General features: G+C 40.0%; 1 protein-coding gene across 4 annotated transcripts in view; it reads left to right on the top strand.

The window, feature by feature from the left end:
* The first annotated feature begins 640 nt into the window (after positions 1-640).
* The window catches only part of LOC129202187 (ATP-dependent translocase ABCB1-like), a 60,359-nt gene continuing 41,657 nt past the window's right edge, over positions 641-19,342 (top strand). Inside the window, exons 1-4 of one of the 4 annotated variants that reach the window (XM_054814425.1) lie at positions 641-820; positions 13,426-13,458; positions 13,870-14,009; positions 18,398-18,452. In XM_054814425.1, the coding sequence (XP_054670400.1) occupies positions 13,912-14,009; positions 18,398-18,452 (153 nt within the window). In that variant the 5' untranslated portion in view covers positions 641-820; positions 13,426-13,458; positions 13,870-13,911. Of the gene's footprint in view, positions 821-7,924; positions 7,943-12,978; positions 13,080-13,382; positions 13,459-13,869; positions 14,010-18,397; positions 18,453-19,342 lie in introns of those variants that run through there. The other 3 variants (XM_054814426.1, XM_054814424.1, XM_054814427.1) reach the window with 3 other exon arrangements.

The raw sequence follows: 19,342 nt of genomic DNA on the forward strand, positions 1-19,342 counted from the left end.
TTCACCACAACACAAGTTAAGCAATTATGTACTCATCTGTCTTCACATTTGGCCAACTGGCTATCTTCTAATACTCCCTTTGGCATTCAAGCAACCCCTACACGATCTTGTTCATGCACCTACTGAAACAAATCTACTTGAAAGGGATATAGCACTCTACATCTACAAGTGTTTGTTATCTGGCCACATTACGCTCTCTATCCTTCACCTGTTTACCAGCTTCTATAGTAACTGCCCCTCAGTTTCCTCGTTTCCATGTTGTAAAGTGGCTAGGTCTTTGATACCTTGTTTTCAAAGTGGGTATTTCTTCAAATGTTAAGTCTTCTGGGACCACCACAACCTTGGCAAAGGCATTTGCTTGACTATTCCAATACTGCTGCTTCTGTATTTTTCCTTTTGTATGCTTTTACATGACCTGCATATTTTTCTTCCTCCTTGCTTTTTTTTTTAAACTATGTTCAGGATTTCTTTTCCATGATTGATAGGCTACCAGATTTCCATTCTGTGTTTGCAGGTCATCTTTATTGCATGTTGGCAGCCAGATAGTTAAAGCGTGATATATCCGGTCTGAAACTATGTACAAAGCCAGTTCACTTCCTTTAGGTTCCTCTTTTAGCATTGCTAGCAGAGATTGTAGCTCTGCTGCTTGTGCAGAGCAAAGTCAGGCAGCTCTTTTTATTTTTCACAGGAGTTGCAGTAGATCTAGTAGAGGATTTTCCATTCTTTGATTAAAAACTGGACCCATCCGTGAACCGCACTGAATATCCTGTGGCACGAAGTCAGCAACGGAGCTTTTACCTGATGGGAGACATGTAAACAGGTAAAGGGCACTTATGTTCTGTTTCAGTGGTTAAAAGCCATATAGGGCTGGTGATAAAATCTTGTCATCTTCTACAGAAAGCTCTTAGTTTATAAAAGCCAATGTCCATCCAGCTAACCTAGGGTTTGATACATATCCAGTTTGTACTTTTGCACAGATTACATACTTCAGTAGAGTACGTGTGATATCTATAGCTGCAAAACAGCATCTAGTGATGTATTCCTGAAGCTCATTGCCTATGCCAATGCTAAACCTGTTTTTTTAATATGGAACAGCAATCTTTCCTACTGATCTTAAGACTCTCAAAGCAAAGGCTGTAACTTGCATCTTATTTCTGTTTTATTGAAATAGCATAGTCCCAAGGTCTAGATTGGTAGTGGCCAGATAAACATGAAACACCTTACAAGAATCTGGGCATCTGATGGCCAGGGTTTGAACTAGTGCAGTTTTGCCTCTTTCTGTTCTTGTTTGTGAGATATCTTCACTAATTTGATTAGTGGTTTACTGATTTCTGCAAATGTAAGGGTAGTCTCACAAAAATGTAAGCAATTCCAAAAGTGAATCTAATACAATTAATACTGTGGGGGCATGGATTCTCATGGTCAGTTCTAACCTTTGGTGATCCCAGCATCACCCTCCCTTCCTGACCTAAAACTATTTCTGGATATTTCACTTCAGATTGTACCAACTGAGTTTTGTCATGATTAGCTGTGAAGTCTGTGTTTTGAGTAATGCTGATTGCTCCTTGGATGTATTCCTGGACTTTCAATTCAGTTTTTCCATGTATCAACACATCATCCATGGATGATATGACATAACACGCTTTGGTAATTTCATCCACATTTGATACATCTGATCTGAAAGTCTTGAGGTACATGGATAAAACAATATTGCTTTCCCTCGTAGGTAAATGCTTGTTTTTACCAACTTTGCTCTAATAGTAGAATTGCAAAGAAAGCATTGGCTTATAACAAAAAAATCAGAGAGATATTCTGCTTAGTGCCACAAGAATTTCAGGCATCTTTCCACCACAGACAACCTGAGAGATGGCTACCTTATTTAAGTGTTAAAAATCCATTTTTAGGCTTTTTTCTTTGCTTTTAACCCAGCACAAAATGGGATGTTAAAATTATAGGTCTCTGTAGGACCTTGCTTTCCAGTAAACTTGTTGATGGTGGATTGGAGTCACTCCTCTGCTTCTTGTGGGTGTTGATGTTGGTTTTTGGGAAGGAGGATCTGGACCTTCAATTAATACATAACTTCTATTTTTCCACATTTTAACTTAGACACACAAAACTTGAGGAAATTCTGTTACCCAAATATCCACTGGTTTTACTTCCTCCGGATTCTTAATAACAAAGCATCAATGACTTGCAGGAATCACTCCACCCTCACCTCCTACTGGTCAACCCCAATTCCACAAACATCCGTAGCAAAATCTGCAGCTAACCCATTTTGTTTCAGCAAGCCTGTGCCAATAATTCCCTGCTGTTTATAAGAGGGATCCTCCCATTCCTACACGCAGAAGGAACTCCTGAACTTGGCAGCTATTTAACTGGAGGCAGAGACCTTAATACAGGTGCTTGAACATCCTTTAATGCATATAATACAAGTTTTATCATTTTTCCACATTCTTGAGTTCCAGCTGGAACAAATATTCATTGAAGAGTGTTTATTGGTGCTATGGTATCAATTAACATCATAGCACTAGTGGTAGGTAATATTCTTTCCCTGACCATCCAGCACTAATATTGTTACTGGCCATTTGCATTGGTTATATTGTATTTTTATCACTAGACCAGTGGCAGGTAGACAGCAGAGTGTCCCTAGTCTGTGTTATTGAGAGGGAGAGATGATGCCTGAGGGCTTTGCTGAGAGGGACCTGTTATGTTCTGTAGTCTTTTTTTCCTCCTCATCAGCTTTTTTGTTAGCTTGACAAAATAAACCAGTAGGGCACTTATGGATTCTATCCCATTTTCTCATATCTTTGCCTGTTTTTCTCAAATTTTACCATGTTGCTTTCCTGCAGCTCCTAAAGGAAGTTTTTATCCCGTTCTCCAAGGATATTTTGCAGTTACTGTTACCACCTCTTTTTACACAGTGAGCTAAACCCATACCGGGGACTGTTTTCCCTTTTCTGTTCCTTTTGATCTTTATTTTTAAATGGAGGCTGTGGGTCCTTTATGATCATATTTCTGAAAGTTACAGTATATACAGACCTTCTGTCAGATCCACAGGACTGAGATATCCTTGCATTCCTTCTCACCTGCATTACCTTGACTGTTTGTTGAAGGTGAATTTGCAGCTCCTCCCATTGTATTTCTGCTTGATTCACAGGACCCAGAGTTACTCTTGCTGATTAACCCTTGTGCTACTGCTGCTTTAAAGGCACTGTGGTTCTATTAAACAGATACTTCCCCAGATGCCAATCCCAACAATTTTTCCAAGATTCATATGATTTTACATTCTCATAGCATTCTTCCAGGTGGAATAACTTGCTAGCCACGTCTCCTTTCAGTGCTCAGATAACCGTTCTGAGATATCTACCTACTAAATTTCTTACAGGAGATTCTTCCTGCAATGTAGCTGATAATCATACTCCACTCCAAGGCTGTGTTTTAAGGGCTGCACAATCTTTACTAGTTAAGGAAAGCTAATCCTCAAGGCCTTAAGCCCCATTTTACAAGTTTCTGAATTCAGTGGCCTCAAGGTTTAAACAATTACTCTTGCTTGCTCTGCAGTCAGGTCAGTTGCTTTTGTTATAATCTCCCAAGTTTTAGGAGCCATGTAACCAAGCAGGAGTAGCCAGCACTGTGAGTTCTGTTTTTACCACTGTTTTGGTTGTAACTGCGTAACTGGATCATAGAAGCCTATTTTGCTGTCACATTAACATGAATTTTCAGGATAGTTGAGGACTGAGTTTCCCATATATCCCTGTTTTATTCTGGGTAGAGAAATGTCAACAAATTCATTACGTATAGTTGACAGTTGTGTCCTGGGTGACTGCTATTGAAGTAAAAGGACTCTCTGAGTGTGCAGAAATTCATCTGTACAGAATTGCTTTCAGGATCTGTCATCTAGTAAATGGTTCACTGCAAAAACTAGAAGGGAAACCTAGCAATCAGAAACTGAGGACCTACTCTTAAGCACCACAAGACTGGTATTATATACCCAGATCAAGAAAGAGACAAAGTCTGACTTTTTATCATCATCTAGATCAAAGTTGATGCACAACAGAGGGTTTTGATAACATTTGCCATTATTTCTACTTGTATTTTGCTGGTATAGAAGATACATATACATACTGCTTTTTTCTGTTGTTCACCCCTTTCTTTTTCCATATGTATTCATATAAGTGAAGAAGAAAGGGGATATAGGTGATCAATGTCATTTTTGCTTTCCTCTATTTCCTATCATGCTTTAACACTAATGTATGACTCATCTGATATGGCATGACAATCTAGTCTGTATCCATGTGATCAGTTGGGAGGAGATCAGTTTACTCAGTTTACCATTATCAGAATAAGCCACTAATAATAATATTGTGTTAGCATAAAGGATGTTTTGATCACTACCATAGTGGTGGTACATAAAAAGAAACAGGATAATAACTTCTAACCATTCTTGGGGTTAAAATGTTTGTGGGGAACATCTTCCTATGAAATCTTGGAGCAAGCATTGTTCTGCCTGTCTTCACCCTCTTGTGAACCAGGGGAAACTGTCAGAGTTCACTGGAACAAGTGAACTCTAACGAATTAAGTGTGATCACCAAATCTAACCCCCAGTATATGAAAAGACCATACATACCCTCATGATGCTATAGACTTATCTTCATTTTTAAGCCTTACAGAAGTACATATACTTTCCCTGAGAGACCTACCATTCTTAAATAGTTCAGTGTACTTGAAATATGGATATAGCTGGAAATCAATTAGGAAAGTAGGTGATAATTCTGTCCTGTGAAATGACCCACCACACCAGTGTTCGTAAAGAGTATTTGTCACAGATGTATTTAGGACAAGATGAAGTACCCCATTTCAAATAATTTTTTTTCTTGTAAATATACAGTTTCATATGCACATTAGATTTGGACTATCCAATTAGTATGGGAGAAATTCTTTCTGGTCTTCTCACTTACAGTAATAGGTACCTTTGCTAATATGTTGCCAAGATGTTCCGTAAATAACCTAGGTAGGTATGTTCTCCTCCCTCATAGGCACAATACCAAGGAATTAGTTTTGGTTATAGAACTTGGCCTTGTTCTGGTCACACCTGCTTATAACTGCCAACTCAATGGACCTCTTCATGAACTGATTGCCAGCCATGAGTGATCACTGAAGAAATCATCTGTCTTCTTTAGGATGTGGGATAACCTAGCAATTATCTGTCCCCAGACACCATGGAAAATGCTATAATATCTTCTGCAAATGGTCTATGACATGGGATCACTACCAGATCATTTCCTGTAGTGGTTAGATCAAATGTTTTGTTTGCATGCCACCAAGTCCCAAGATAAACTACCTCTGGTGAGTAAAACAGATCCATTTTCTAAATTCAGTTCTGCTCTGTAGTATTGACTATACAAGGAACCCCAGAGGATGCTCCCATCAAGGAATCCCTGTAGTATTTAATGAGCATACCTTACCCACAGGGGGAACCTGTGGATCCTTAGGATGTGGGCCTTAGGATCTCTAATTTCTACTGGAACAGCATTCCTAGTGTACCAGGTGCAGACACTGAATACAAGGGATGTAAGCCTTTTCTTACAGTAGCAGGTATCTCAGTTTGACTAAGTGCTCAAACGAGAGTTGCTTCCTTGAACTTTGTTCCATACTGACAAAATCACTTGCTCTCGGTGAATGGTGCAATGGAAAACAGGGCTGCTCTGAACACTTTATTCAGTCAGGATAAGCTGTTAATCATTCATCATTTGTTGTTGACTATAAAAAGAAATCAAGGAATTACATGTAGTGTCGTGACCCTCACACAGGGTCATGTATCCTTTTGTGCAAGCAGAATGTAAACTGGGCAGAGGTAGTGACTCAGAGTTGAGGCAGAAAAGGGGAATTCTAGAGTGCAAAGAGTGAGGAAATTAGAATATGAGCAGAGATCACTGCATTACTTCAATTATCTTTGATAATGCTGGAACACTGTCCTAAGCCTCATGGTTCAAGGGTCCCTGTGAACATCAGCTTTTTGTGGAGCCATTCCCCAGTCCTTCTGGCTCTGACCTACAGCCTTCATTTATCATTCTGTCTGGGTAGTAGTAAAGAGATTGTGTTGTGATTTCACAGTCCATGCAGGGAAGGGGAGAAAGACGACCCCTGAAGCTTGCTGATTAGTTAAAGATTTTGTATTGGTTCTTCCTGCAGTTTATTGGGCAGGAAAGTCTCTGCTTACTAATATTACTCTGAGTTTGGCCATGCTTAGCACTTCTTAAATTTCATTGATCATGTTGCTGTTTAATATGGTATATCATTTTTATACAAAGTGTATGCTTAGAAATGAGTAAGAAGCAAATCCAAATTTCATCCTTTTTTCTTATTTGTAAGGCAGAAGTCTAATAAATTCAAGTTTTAGTGGGAAATGTATGGGGAAAATGTTGTTTTGCCCTTGATATGGGTAATATTTGGGAGTAGAGCAATAAACCTTGTTGGAATCAGAATACATTTTAATGTATTTATTTAATTTATCATAATTCTTGCAGATTAGAAACTAGAATAAGTTATGAGTCTTGGGCATCCCTGGATCTCTGAAGAAAACTTTTTTGTCTATCAAATATAAGCCACAGTCCATTCTTTTTTCTAAAAGAAATCAAACAAATTATTGTAGCAGAGTGAAAATTCCATTATTCCTAAGAAACATAAGCTGTTGTATACTTATCAGTAGCTGATAAACACTCTGTAAAAAGATGTCTTGTACTCAGGAACTGGAAGCAGAAAATGGAAATGATACCTGGTAAACAACCAGTCCACATGGAAACTAACAGTTGCAATGAGTAAGCTTAGATGTATCTTGCTGGATCAATGTAAATGTGCGTGCTTCTTCCTGATCTCTCTTTCCATCCTCTCTGCTACCAGCTTCAGCTGTCAACAGCCACTGGACTAAAGATGGCTCAGACCTACAAGTAATCCAGGAGTTTGTACCTGGAAGTGTTGGGAAAGATAAGGAGCTCTGATTAGCCATTGGATAGGACTTTAGGAAATGAGTCTTTGGAAATTAAGATTAATGAACTGATAAATTAATGAGACAGTAGAGCATCTAGTCTGGGTCAATAGAATGACTACAGGTAAGTGCCTCTTCAGTAACTGTAGCCATAATGTAGCTGGCCACAAGATACAGAGATCGGGTGTTCTAATTACTGAAGTCCTGCATGATAAGAGAGTTAATTTCTCCAGCCTCTTTAGAACTATTTCTTGCAAAATGGTCACATCTGATCTGGAGGGAGGAGAATGGATGGGATGATGTTCTGAGGTCTCTTCCACTCTTCTTTTTTTGTGATTTGTAAGGAATATGATTAACTGCAGAATAGACAAATAAAAAAACCTTTGGAATTCAGTATTAATAGGCAGAAGCTGAACAACAGGGTTTTATTCTCATAATTTCCTAGGTAATCCAGACATTTCACAAATTGTATGGAATAGAATGCAAGTATTTATAAAATATAATTTTAGACAGTATTATAGAAGGGAATAAGTCAATATGAATAGTTTTTGTTTCAGTATTGGATATAATATTAAACTGTTATATATTTAATATGTAATTACTTTAGTTTGTAAACCCCTTCCCCTCTTCCTCAGGAGTTCAGCTGTCTGTGATCCAAGGCATAGCTGTGTAACACTCTCTGACTTGTGAGGAAATTGCTAAATTCTGAGCAAGAACTCCCAAGAGTCGATAGAGTGGACTTCTGCAAGTTGAGAGGTAAAATTGCAGACAGAGGTAAGACTCTTGAGATAGAGCTATGCAGAAGTTCAAGGATTCAAGATGACAAACATCATCATGAAAAGGAATAAAATACTAAGGAAAAATCAGGGATTTGGAAGATGGCAATTCAGTCCCATTGAGGATCCATTTCAGGGGCAGTAGGAACCAGCCCTACCCCACCTCACTGAGAACTTCCTGGTCAGCAATGACTTTTTCTGTTTCTAATTTAGGGCACTGAGCATACTAACACTCCGTTTAGTATTTCATTAATCCAAGTTATCTTTTGTGTGTAGTAACTAATCAGTAACTGCTGAATACTTTTAAGTTGTGTATATTCAGCTTACAAAGGCTCTTTGTGTGTGGCAGAAGGTGTTCAAAGTGATTCAGTGAGGGCAGGAAAAAAGCTCATTCGAGGTCTTTGATTACTTGTACTGTTACAATGTTACCAGGCATATCACTGGCTAGAATAATTATCAGGAAAAAAAGGATGTGTCTGCAATAATATATGCTTCATTCAACTTTAATGGAGAAAAATGTTTTCCACCTGCACAAAAAGTCACTTTTATTATTGTTTTTCCATCTTTTTTCATATTAAATACAGTAAATTGTGAAATAAAGTCCTGACCACTTTTAAATCCCTAATGTTCTATACTATATTTCTTTGAATGTATATATCTTGTTTATCCAGATTCAAAAGCCATCTGTTTTTCTAGATAAGCTGAGAGTGAAAACATCTGCTCATGCTCTAGAAAGACATAACTTTTAATCCTTCTTTAAATAGTTTAAGAAATATTACTAAGACAAATGTAAATACCACTCCAATTAAATACATTTTTTCTGTTATAACTGTAGTAAGAATCCTATTTTAAATGCAACTGCAAGCAATGGTTATGAAAAATATTATCTCTTAACACATTAATGCATTATCAAGTCATATTTAATAACTTCAGTGATAAATAAACACCAAGTTGTTTTCCATATATAGGACACATTTCTCAAAGTGTGCTCTAGATTTGTCTGTATTTCCTGTTGTGGGTTAAGTATAAGGCAAAAAAATTTGGGGCTTTCAGAAACAAGACTGAGTTTGTAAAGCTGACACATTAGTAATCAGAAGCTAGTGACATTACTTTAGTTTGTGGCAGTCCCCCTTACTAGAATAAACAATTAACTCCAAATCAAATCACCAGACAATAAAAGTGGAGCTTTGTAATATCATTAAAATACTCTTTTCAGAGTAGACTTTCTTTTTAAACACCAATAGAAGCTTGATGTTCACAATAACTTAATTTGGTCTCATGGTTAGTCCAGGACAAATAAGAGAGTCTAGCAATTCCTATAGGTGGTATCTTGTGGCTGAGCATACAGCATAGTTCAGGCAACACAAAGATTGTCATTTTCTGACTCTATGATAATTCTCTTCACATAGGACAATTCTCATTGATAGAACAGTGGCCAAGTTGGCAAAATTCCTGTACAAAGTAGTATTCTTTTCCAGCACTGATTAACAGAAAAGAGGCTGCTAAAATGGAACAGGAGTTCCCCGAGTATCATAAATCAGGGCTTGTTCACAATTGTTCAAACCTATGCTAGGACTGAATGTCATTAGGGAAATCACTACAGCATTCCTGGGACCCTCTCCACCATTTTGCTTATCTGGAGCTTATTGGAAAATCCAGCTGTCCACCTTTAAAGGAAATTAAAAAAAATAAATAGTTTGTGTCCTTTTTACTTGTCCTCTAGCTATAATATATAAGACTTTGAAGTATTTGCTTCAATTTCTTGTCTTGTTTACTGTTTTGATTGAAAAACTTAAAAAAAATAGTTAGTTTTTATTGATAGTTAAAAAAAAATTTGAAAGTATCATGCCATCCTTTCACAATGTTTTGACTCTGATGTCAAAGTTAGATTAAAGTTTATGTATCAGTTGTTTATTCTGATAACATATGTCAATTGGTAATCCCATTTGCTGGCCCACATCAGATTAAAAAAATCCATGGAACCAACGTGTAATTTGTGGGATGAGATTCTGTCAGCATGAGTTGGTTAGATCAGTAGCTTACCCCCAGCTCTAACCAATTTTTGGTGTCATCAAGGGAGATTTCTTTTTAATTCTGTAGGCTGAAGCCCTGAAGCATGAAATCTCATGTAGACATTGTCTATATCAAATAGATAGACTTATGCAAAGTAAAGATGTTCTGAACATCTTTAAAGCAGAGTGTCCTGTTCACGTAAAAGTCCAAGAAGAAAGAAAACCTTTCCTTTTTCTCCTTCTACTTACTAGTCACAAAATTTCACACAGATGATGGATTTAAACAGAGATCACCAATCTATGACCTTGGAGCTATTTAAGGCTCCTTCCCAAACCAGTTTGTTATCCTATGATCAGAAGAAGCAGGGATGTCCTGATGTGAGAACTGTTTAACAATTCAAATCCCTTGTTGTACAAGCAAGTGAAAAATGGCTGATAAGATTCATGCACCTGGATTGTCCAAAACTCTGCTGCATGTCCATTTCAGCCCTATCTCACAGTGGACCAGTGGGACACTGAAGATAATGACAACTGCAGCTCAAAGAGCTACCTCTTTTGAGTTATGAGGTAAATGTTTTAAGATATTTTAGCCCGTTGAAAAGTCTGGAAAGTGACTCATAGGCTCAGGAGAGTTGATCTTGTCTAAATTAAAGCCTACACATGAGAGAACCATCTAGTTTCACTTAAAAAATTGCAATTGCTCCCAAGTTCATTGCACCTATTGGCTAGCTGCTTCTATGATTTCCCTGCATGGAAATTGTTTAGTTCAAGACAGAACAATACCTCTTGGATATTATTACTTCTGTGAGGACCTGCATTGTCAGATATCTTTCCGATTTGAAAATTTGTATAAATATTCATAAGGTTTACTCAACCCTCTCTTTATTAAGGTAGTAGCCAATTTCCTTTTACCTGACATAGTTTTATGGCTCCTGGATTATATTCACACATGTCTTTTAGAATTTTGAGCATAAGAAATCCTTGTGTTTTAAAAAGATGACTATTAGGTCCCTTGAAATATTATGGACAGGTTGTAATGCTGTAATGCTAAGGCACAATTAATTCCCCTCTCCTACTTGACATAAATGCCTGGTTTGAATCCTCTCTCCTGGGCATTCTACTGCAATGAGAGATTGTACTGTAACAGTAAACTATGACAAACCTTAAATCCTTCTTCAAGTCATTGCTCTTACAGACCATTCACCTGTCTTGTCAATATAGCCTTGTTCTTCACAAGATTGTTTCAGTTGTATTTTGTATGATTATAACATAATTTTTGGACTGCAGTTAAGTTAGGTAACACAGATGATTCTGTGTTGTAACTCACTATTAGTTATTCCAGACTGTTTCCCTGCTTTTATTTATCTAAATTTACTTATCCAACCCCCTCCTATATGTGAAAATGTCTTAATATTTTATGGACAAATTGATCATGAGTCAGCTTCTGGAATGGCAAAAAAAAAGCATTTGAAAAATAGGGCTCATGTTTTGTGGTGAAGTTTAAACTAGTTATGCTTCTAAAGGTGGGGGTAAGCTATTGATTTAACCAAATAACTGATCTGAGCGAAAACAAAAAGTATTTTTCGAACCCTGGGTTTATGAATCCTGCTTATATATTTAGGGCAAACGTGGTTGCCAGACTTTGGATGGGAAAGTATTTCTCCTCAGATTAGATTGACTGGCACCTTCGTTGTTTCTGGGTCTTTTTGTACATCTTGGGTTTTGAAACAGCTACTATGTTCACCTATGTGGGTTTTTTTATATACTCAGGTGCAGGTAATGGGCAATGGTGGTGCCTCAGATTCTTCTGGTTTTGGTTTATGACATAAATTTAATTCCTTCAGACTGAAACTATATAGTCTAAACCAAATTATCAGTTTTAAAATGGAAATATGTGAATGATTTATGGCAAACTGTGAGATAGAAGAGATTAGAAGAAAGATTTAGTGATCTTTTTCTGGCCTTAGGTCCTGTGCAACTGTGAAGCTATGTCACTGAAGTCCAAGTACAGAATCTATAGAGAAATAAAGAAATTTGTAGCTTAGTAAGTAGAGATAAAATACTGAACTGTCCCAGTTTTCCCACTTTTTTAATATCAGACCTGTATCAGGTAATAGAAACTGGTACAAATTGCTATTATGATTTATTTCTATTTCAATTTCTTATCACAACTGTACTGCAATAGCAGAGACGCTACAATGAGATAATAGATTGTGACAGATCTTGTAGTGTTGTCCATTTTCCTTTTAAGGTGAAACAGTTGTGAAAGACCTGCATTTACTGTTTCATTTGTTTAAATTAATTCACTTTTCTCTAGAGTCTCTCATTCAAATTTATTCAGTTCCCACTGAAACAAATTGACAGACTTTACCTGAAATTGAACTGGTCCATTAAGATCAAGTCCAGCAAAGCACTTAAGCACGCAAGTTAAAACCCAGAAGTATTCCCATTAATTGCTATGGACAGAAGTCTCTACAGATATCTCAAGATGACTTTTCATAAAGAGATAATTCTGATTCTTACTGATCCTTTATATTTTGCTTGACTGAAAATGGTAAACTACCCTTTCAAAAGTCATCCTCACTCTGATAAGACTCTTTGTATTCCAAATAATTGTAAATTTACTCAGTTTTATCAAAATTTTGAGATTACATGTAAGCATGACTAAAAGGAACAAAAAATATCTCTTTTGGTTAATTATCAGATTAGGTAAGTTTTGTTTGAGTAAGGGGATAGGAGACCTACAGAGAAATTCATATAAATCTCCTTGTCTTCTAGGACAGGATTTTTGTTTGACTTTTCATAAATTTTACTTCTAAAAAATATCTAGTTTTCTATATATGTTGGCATAACAGTTAAGAAGTGCAATTAATTTCTATTTGTTATTATTTTCCTTCAAGTAATGCCTACAGATACTGATAAAAACAGTACATTCCACAATAAAATAAATGGTGAATTTCAACTAGTTTAGAATCTGAACATACATTCAAAAATCAGAAGGATACTAATTGAGCAGATTTCTGTTGACTACAGTTATTTCCAAACCATTTCTAAACTGAGTCTGAAGCTCATCTTGCTGTTCTGCAGTTACTCAAATGAGAAACAATATGCACTGTGATTAAAAATCCTGTTTTCTTTCAGTCTAAATGGGTTATGTTTTTCTAGATTAGACTTAAAAGGGAAAAGAAGCAAAAGAGTAAACCACTCCTTTTGCGTTATTTGGTTTCCTTCTCGCTCTGTATTCAAGAATGGATTCATCCTTAAGTGTAAGAGTTACTTGGAGCATTCAGCACCATCTCTAAAAAGGTAAAGAGGAGTTCCTGGGAGTTTTAAGGGGCATAATTAAGCCAACAGTAGATAAGGGGAACTTTTCCTGGTGGAAGAATAGACTATTCAGGCTCATTTTCCCAAGTGACAATGAAACAAGCATTTATTTAAGGACTTCTGTTTGCTAAATATTCCCTTTAGAAAAAGGGAGGCAGAGTCCAAAGTGCATGCACTTTACTCTGCAAAGTAGGTGAGGCAACGGTAGTGGGGAAAAAAATGAGAGAAAGCTGTTCATCATCTCTGTATTACATAAGAAGAGCAAAGTCCAATCATGCTACATGTCCTTAACCATATTAATTCTGCTGATTTTTGAATAATCTTTCAGAGAACTAGACGCAAACCAAGAACAACCTTCACGGTAAGTCAATATTTTTTTTTTTAAATCAGAAATATTTTATAAAATTCACTGATAACTAAAATTGGGAAAATTCCAAATAACAGCATATTCTTTTAAATAAATATCTACTTCCTCATTTATTTTGTATATCTGTGCTGGATTGCAGAAAATATAATGCTTATATCATTTAATTTCATTTGAATGAAGGACCCACAGTTATCAAACAGGTACAAATACAAAATGTACATGTTTGTAAGAAAACTCCAAGCATCTGGAATTGTTTCAACATGTTTATACTTGCCCATTATGAGGATTCACTTGCAATGTGTGACATTAATAACTTTATTGATTTTAATAAGTATCTATATTTTTCTTTGAAACAAATGGTCATTGAGATTACTGTCCTTGGCTGAACAGTTATATATTTCTCAGATAAACATTATTTTAGAGGGAGCTATCTTAAATAAATTTAAAATGCATTCTGAAGATGCAAAGAAGCAGAAGCGTACTGCAGATGGAAATAGTCGTGAGATCACTGCATCCAGCCAGGGTCCTGAATCTGAAGACAAACAGTAAGTATTCTTAAACATTGTAAACGTGTTCTGTACTGAAGCTTATAAGATTATATTATCTTATCTTAGATTTTATATTTAATTTAATTTTTTAGTTTATTTTACTTTATCAGGAAAACCTGATAACAGAAAACTTTGTATCAACTTGAAAGTAGCATTGATTGATACATTCATTTAGTGCAGAAGGACCTCTTATCTTTTTTTTTTTTTAAGGACTAAGTGTCCACAGTATTGACTACGGTTTATTGAAAAACAATTCTAAAATATGACAGAAATTATGTCAGAATGGACATCTTGGACACAATTATCACCAGTGAAAAATTATGTTAAAATTTTTAGTACGGCAGGGAATCAATATTTTACATACCTTGAACACTTTATTTATTTCACATCCTCCATGTGCAAAAATTTGATTTTATAAGTTATCTTAGTCGTAGAAGACTCCCATCTGAAGGGTACAGAGGGCCCGATATGCAGGGCAGACCCTCCTTTCAGAGAAGTCTGCTGCCTCCCTGGGGCCTGTGTCAAGGACATCGCTAGGAAACTCCCTAGCCTGGTACAGCCCTCTGACTATTACCCACTGCTGCTCCTCCATGTGGGTGGGGATGAAGCAGAGGCACACACCATGAAAGTGATCAAAAGGGACTTCAGGCTCTTAGGACAGTCACTGAAGGATTCGGGGGGCAGGTAATGTTCTCCTCCCTCCTTCCAGTTAAGGGCAGCAATGGTGGGTGGAACAGGCGGACGCAGTCCATAAATGCATGGCTCCGTGGTTGGTGTCAACGCCACAACTCTGGGTTCTTTGACAATGGGGTGGCCTACACAGCACCGGGCCTGATGAACTCTGATGGGATTTGTCTCTCTCAAAGGGGGAAGAGGATCTTTGCCCAGGAACTAGCGGGGCTCATTGACAGAGCTTTAAACTAGGCTCTAAGGGGGAGGCAGATAACACCAGGCTTGCCAGTGACATGTTGTGGGATGAGGTGCCCAGATTGGAGGGACGGGGTGCTGGTGAGGGCCCTTGGCCTACTGCTCAAAGACATGCTGGATGCACTACAGCACACTCGGAGCCTAGAGGAGATGAGCTGGGGGCTCTGGATGCAACAGGAACCAACGGGGTAACACTGGGAAGATACATCAAAAGAATCCCAGCCACTCCAGCCAATTAGTCAGCCTCATCAGGAGCACAACTGAAATGCCTCTACGCGAACGCACGGAGCATGGGGAACAAACAAGGGGAGCTGGAGACGTGTGTGTGCCTGCAAGGCTATGACATTATTGGCATTACAGAGACATGGTGGGATAGCTCCTATGACTGGAGTGTTGGGATGGTAGGGTACAGGCTCTTTAGGAAGGATAGGCAGGGCAAACAGGAGGGGGCATTGCCCTCTATGTCAATGACCAGCTGGAGTGCATGGACCTCCACCTGGGGATGGAGGAGGAGCCCACCGAGAGCCTATGGGTCAGGATTAAAGGGAGGGCTAGGGCAGGGGACATCATAGTGGGGGTCTGCTACAGGCCACCTGACCAGGGAGACCGAGCAGATGAAGCCCTCTATGGGCAGATAGGAGCAGCCGCATGCTCACAAGCCTTGGTCCTCATGGGGGCCTTCAACCACCCTGACATCTGCTGGAGGGACAACACAGCTGAGCGCAAGCAATCCAGGAAGTTCCTGGAATGTGTCGATGACAACTTTCTCCTCCAAGTGATAGAGGAGCCCACGAGGAGAGGTGCCATGCTGGACCTTCTTCTCACCAATAAGGAGGGCCTGGTAGGGGACGTCAAGCTCAAGGGCAGCCTTGGCTGCAGTGACCACGAAATGGTGGAATTCAGCATCCTCAGGGCAGCAAGGAGGGCACGCAGCAAGCTTACTACCCTGGACTTCAGGAGAGCAGACTTTGGCCTCTTCAGGGATCTGCTTGGTAGAATACCATGGGACAAAGCCCTGGAAGGAAGAGGGGCCCAAGACAGCTGGCAAATATTGAAGGGTCACCTCCTCCAAGCTCAGGAGCAATGCATCCCAACAAAGAGGAAGTCAAGCAAAACCACCAAGAGGCCCCTGTGGATGAACAAGGAGCTCCTGGGCAAAGTCAAACAAAAAAAGGAAGCCTACAGAGGGTGGAAGCAAGGGCAGGTAGCCTGGGAGGAATACGGAGAAACTGCCCGAGCAGCCAGGGAGCAGGTTAGGAAAGCCAAAGCCCTGATAGAAATTAGTCTGGCCGGGGATGTCAATGACAACAAGAAAAGCTTCTATAGGTATGTTAGTGATAAGAGGAGGACGAGGGAAAATGTGGGTCCCCTCCGGAATGAAACAGGTAACCTGGTTACCCAGGATATGGAGAAGGCTGAGGTGCTCAATCACTTCTTTGCCTCAGTCTTCACTGGCAAATGCTTGAGCCACACTGCCCAGGTCACAGAAGGCAGGGACTGGGAGAATGCAGAACCGCCCACTGTAGGAGAAGATCAGGTTCGAGAACATCTAAGGAACCTGAAGGTGCACAAGTCCATGGGACCTGGTGAGTTGCATCCGTGGGTCTTGAGGGAACTGGCAGAGGAAGTGGCCAGGCCACTCGCCATCATATTTGAGAAGTCCTGGCAGTCTGGTGAAGTTCCCGCCGACTGGAAGAGGGGGAACATAACCCCCATTTTTAAGAAGGGTAAAAAAGAAGACCCAGGGAACTACAGGCCGGTCAGTCTCACCTCCGTGCCTGGCAAGATCATGGAGCAGACCCTCCTGGAGACTATGCTCAGGCACATGGAAAACAAGGAGGTGCTTGGTGACAGCCAACACGGCTTTACTAGGGGCAAATCGTGCCTGACAAACTTGGTGACCTTCTATGATGGGGTTACAGCGTCGGTGGATAAGGGAAGGGCAACTGACGTCATCTGCCTGGACTTGTGCAAGGCATTTGACGCTGTCCCGCACAACATCCTTGTCTCTAAATTGCAGAGACATGGATTCGATGGATGGACCACTCGGTAGATAAGGAATTGGCTGCATGGTCACACTCAAAGAGTTGTGATCAACGGCTCAATGTCCAAGTAGAGAACTGTGACGAGTGGTGTTCCTCAGGGGTCGGTACTGGGACCGGCACTGTTCACCATCTTTGTTGGCAACATGGACAGTGGGATTCAGTGCACCCTCAGCAAGTTTGCCGACGACACCAAGCTGTGTGGTGTGGTCGACACGCTGGAGGGAGGGGATGCCATCCAGAGGGACCTTGACAGGCTGGAGAGGTGGGCCCGTGCAAACCGCATGAAGTTCAACAAGGCCAAGTGCAAGGTCCTGCACGTGGGTCAGCGCAATCCCAAGCATGACTATAGGCTGGGCGAGGAATGGATTGAAAGCAGCCCTGAGGAGAAGGACTTGGGGGCATCAATTGATGAGAAGCTCCACATGAGCCGGCAGTGTGCGCTTGCAGCCCAGAAAGCCAACCGTGTCCTGGGCTGCATCAAAAGAGGTGTGACCAGCAGGTCAAGGGAGGTGATCCTGCCCTTCTACTCTGCTCTTGTGAGACCCCACCTGGAGTACTGCGTCCAGCTCTGGGGGCCCCAGTACAGGAGAGACATTGAGCTGTTGGAGCGAGTCCAGAGGAGGGCCACGAAGGTGATCAGAAGGCTGGAGCACCTCTCCTATGAGGACAGGCTGAGAGAGTTGGGGTTGTTCAGCCTGGAGAAAAGGCGGCTCCAGGGAGATCTAATTGCGGCTTACCGGTACCTGAAGGGGCCTACAGGAAAGCTGGTGAGGGACTGTTTATGAGGGAGTGTAGTGACAGGACAAGGGGTAATGGGTTTAAGCTGAAGGAGGGTCGATTTAGATGAGATATTAGGAAGAAATTCTTCACTGTGAGGGTGGTGAGGTACTGGAACAGGTTGCCCAGAGAGGCTGTGGAGGCCTTCTCCCTGGAAGTGTTTAAGACCAGGTCGGATGAGGATTTGGGCAACGTGGTCTAGTGGAGGGTGTCCCTGCCTGCAGCAGGGGGGTTGGAACTAGATGATCTTTGAGGTCCCTTCCAACCCAAACTATTCTATGATGCTATGATCTTCCTCTTTCCCATTTTGAAAGCGATATACTGCTTCAGTTCACAATTTCCCTGATCAGATAGCGGAACCCCTAGCCTTTATAAGTGGTGTTGCACCCTTGAGAGGGGTGAACTGGAAAGAGCTTGCCTTAAATTTATAGCAGTCAGGAGCTGATGCTACTTATACACTTGGAGGTTTAAATAAAGACATCCCAAGAATGGTCAATAAATCATTTTACACACAATTGTTTCCTGTGAAATTATTTCATAATTATATTTTAATTGAACTTCATTAATACATTGCATTATTATTTCTGTGAAATGTTGTGACTTTTTAAATGCACTAAAATTATCATGCCTTTTAAGCAAGGAGAAGAAGAAGAAAGCAGAAAAGGCTAAGATGGTCAGCCCAATTACCCTGGTAAGATTTATTCTCTCTATATGTACATATATATACATGCAGGCACATTGCAAAGTGTACACAAAAATTGTTAAAATTATGTTAGAGTACTGTATATATGGTCTTGTCTCTACCAAATACTTTGATACCACAGAATATTGAATATAGTATAACAATCAAGCATTTCTTTTTGTGGATGTAGTTTTATTAAAGAAGCTGACTTATGACTTATGTGGATTCTTAGGAGTCTTCCCTTAGTAAGTTATCATGCTAAACACACCTGTACTGTATTTTGTTTGTGAAAGGTAGGGACTTCCATGTTGAGTCATTTCTTCCAACATAATGAAAAGGGCATCTGTATACCTAAGATTATATGTGGTCTTGTCCTCTAAATTACCTGAGTCATGCACTAATCATACTAATTAGCCTCATTACTGCTGACACAGGTGACTGCATCATGATTAAAGGGCAACTCCATGGCACTTGTGGTGGGTTGACCCTGGCTGGAGGCCAGGTGCCCACCAGAGCTGCTCTCTCACTCCCCTCATTCACCAAACAGGGGAAAAAAGGCATAAAGAAATGCTTGTAGGTCGAGATAAGGACAGGGAGAGATCACTCACTAGTTGTTGTCATGAGCAAAACAGACCAAACTTAGAGAGGGAATTCATCTAATTTATTACTAGGCAAAACAGAGTAGAGGAATGAGAAAATAAAATCAACTCTTAAAACACCTCCCCCCCACCCCTCCCATCTTCCCGGGCTCAACTTCACTCCCGGCTTCAACCTTCCCCCTGCCTCAGCGGCACAGGGGGACGGGGAATGGGGGTTACGGTCAGTTCATCACACGTTGTTTCTGCCGCTTCTTCCTCCTCAGGGGGAGGACTCCTCTCATCGTTCCCCTGCTCCAGCAT

This window comes from Grus americana, chromosome 2 (assembly GCF_028858705.1).
Source record: "Grus americana isolate bGruAme1 chromosome 2, bGruAme1.mat, whole genome shotgun sequence".
Taxonomy (NCBI): domain Eukaryota; kingdom Metazoa; phylum Chordata; class Aves; order Gruiformes; family Gruidae; genus Grus; species Grus americana.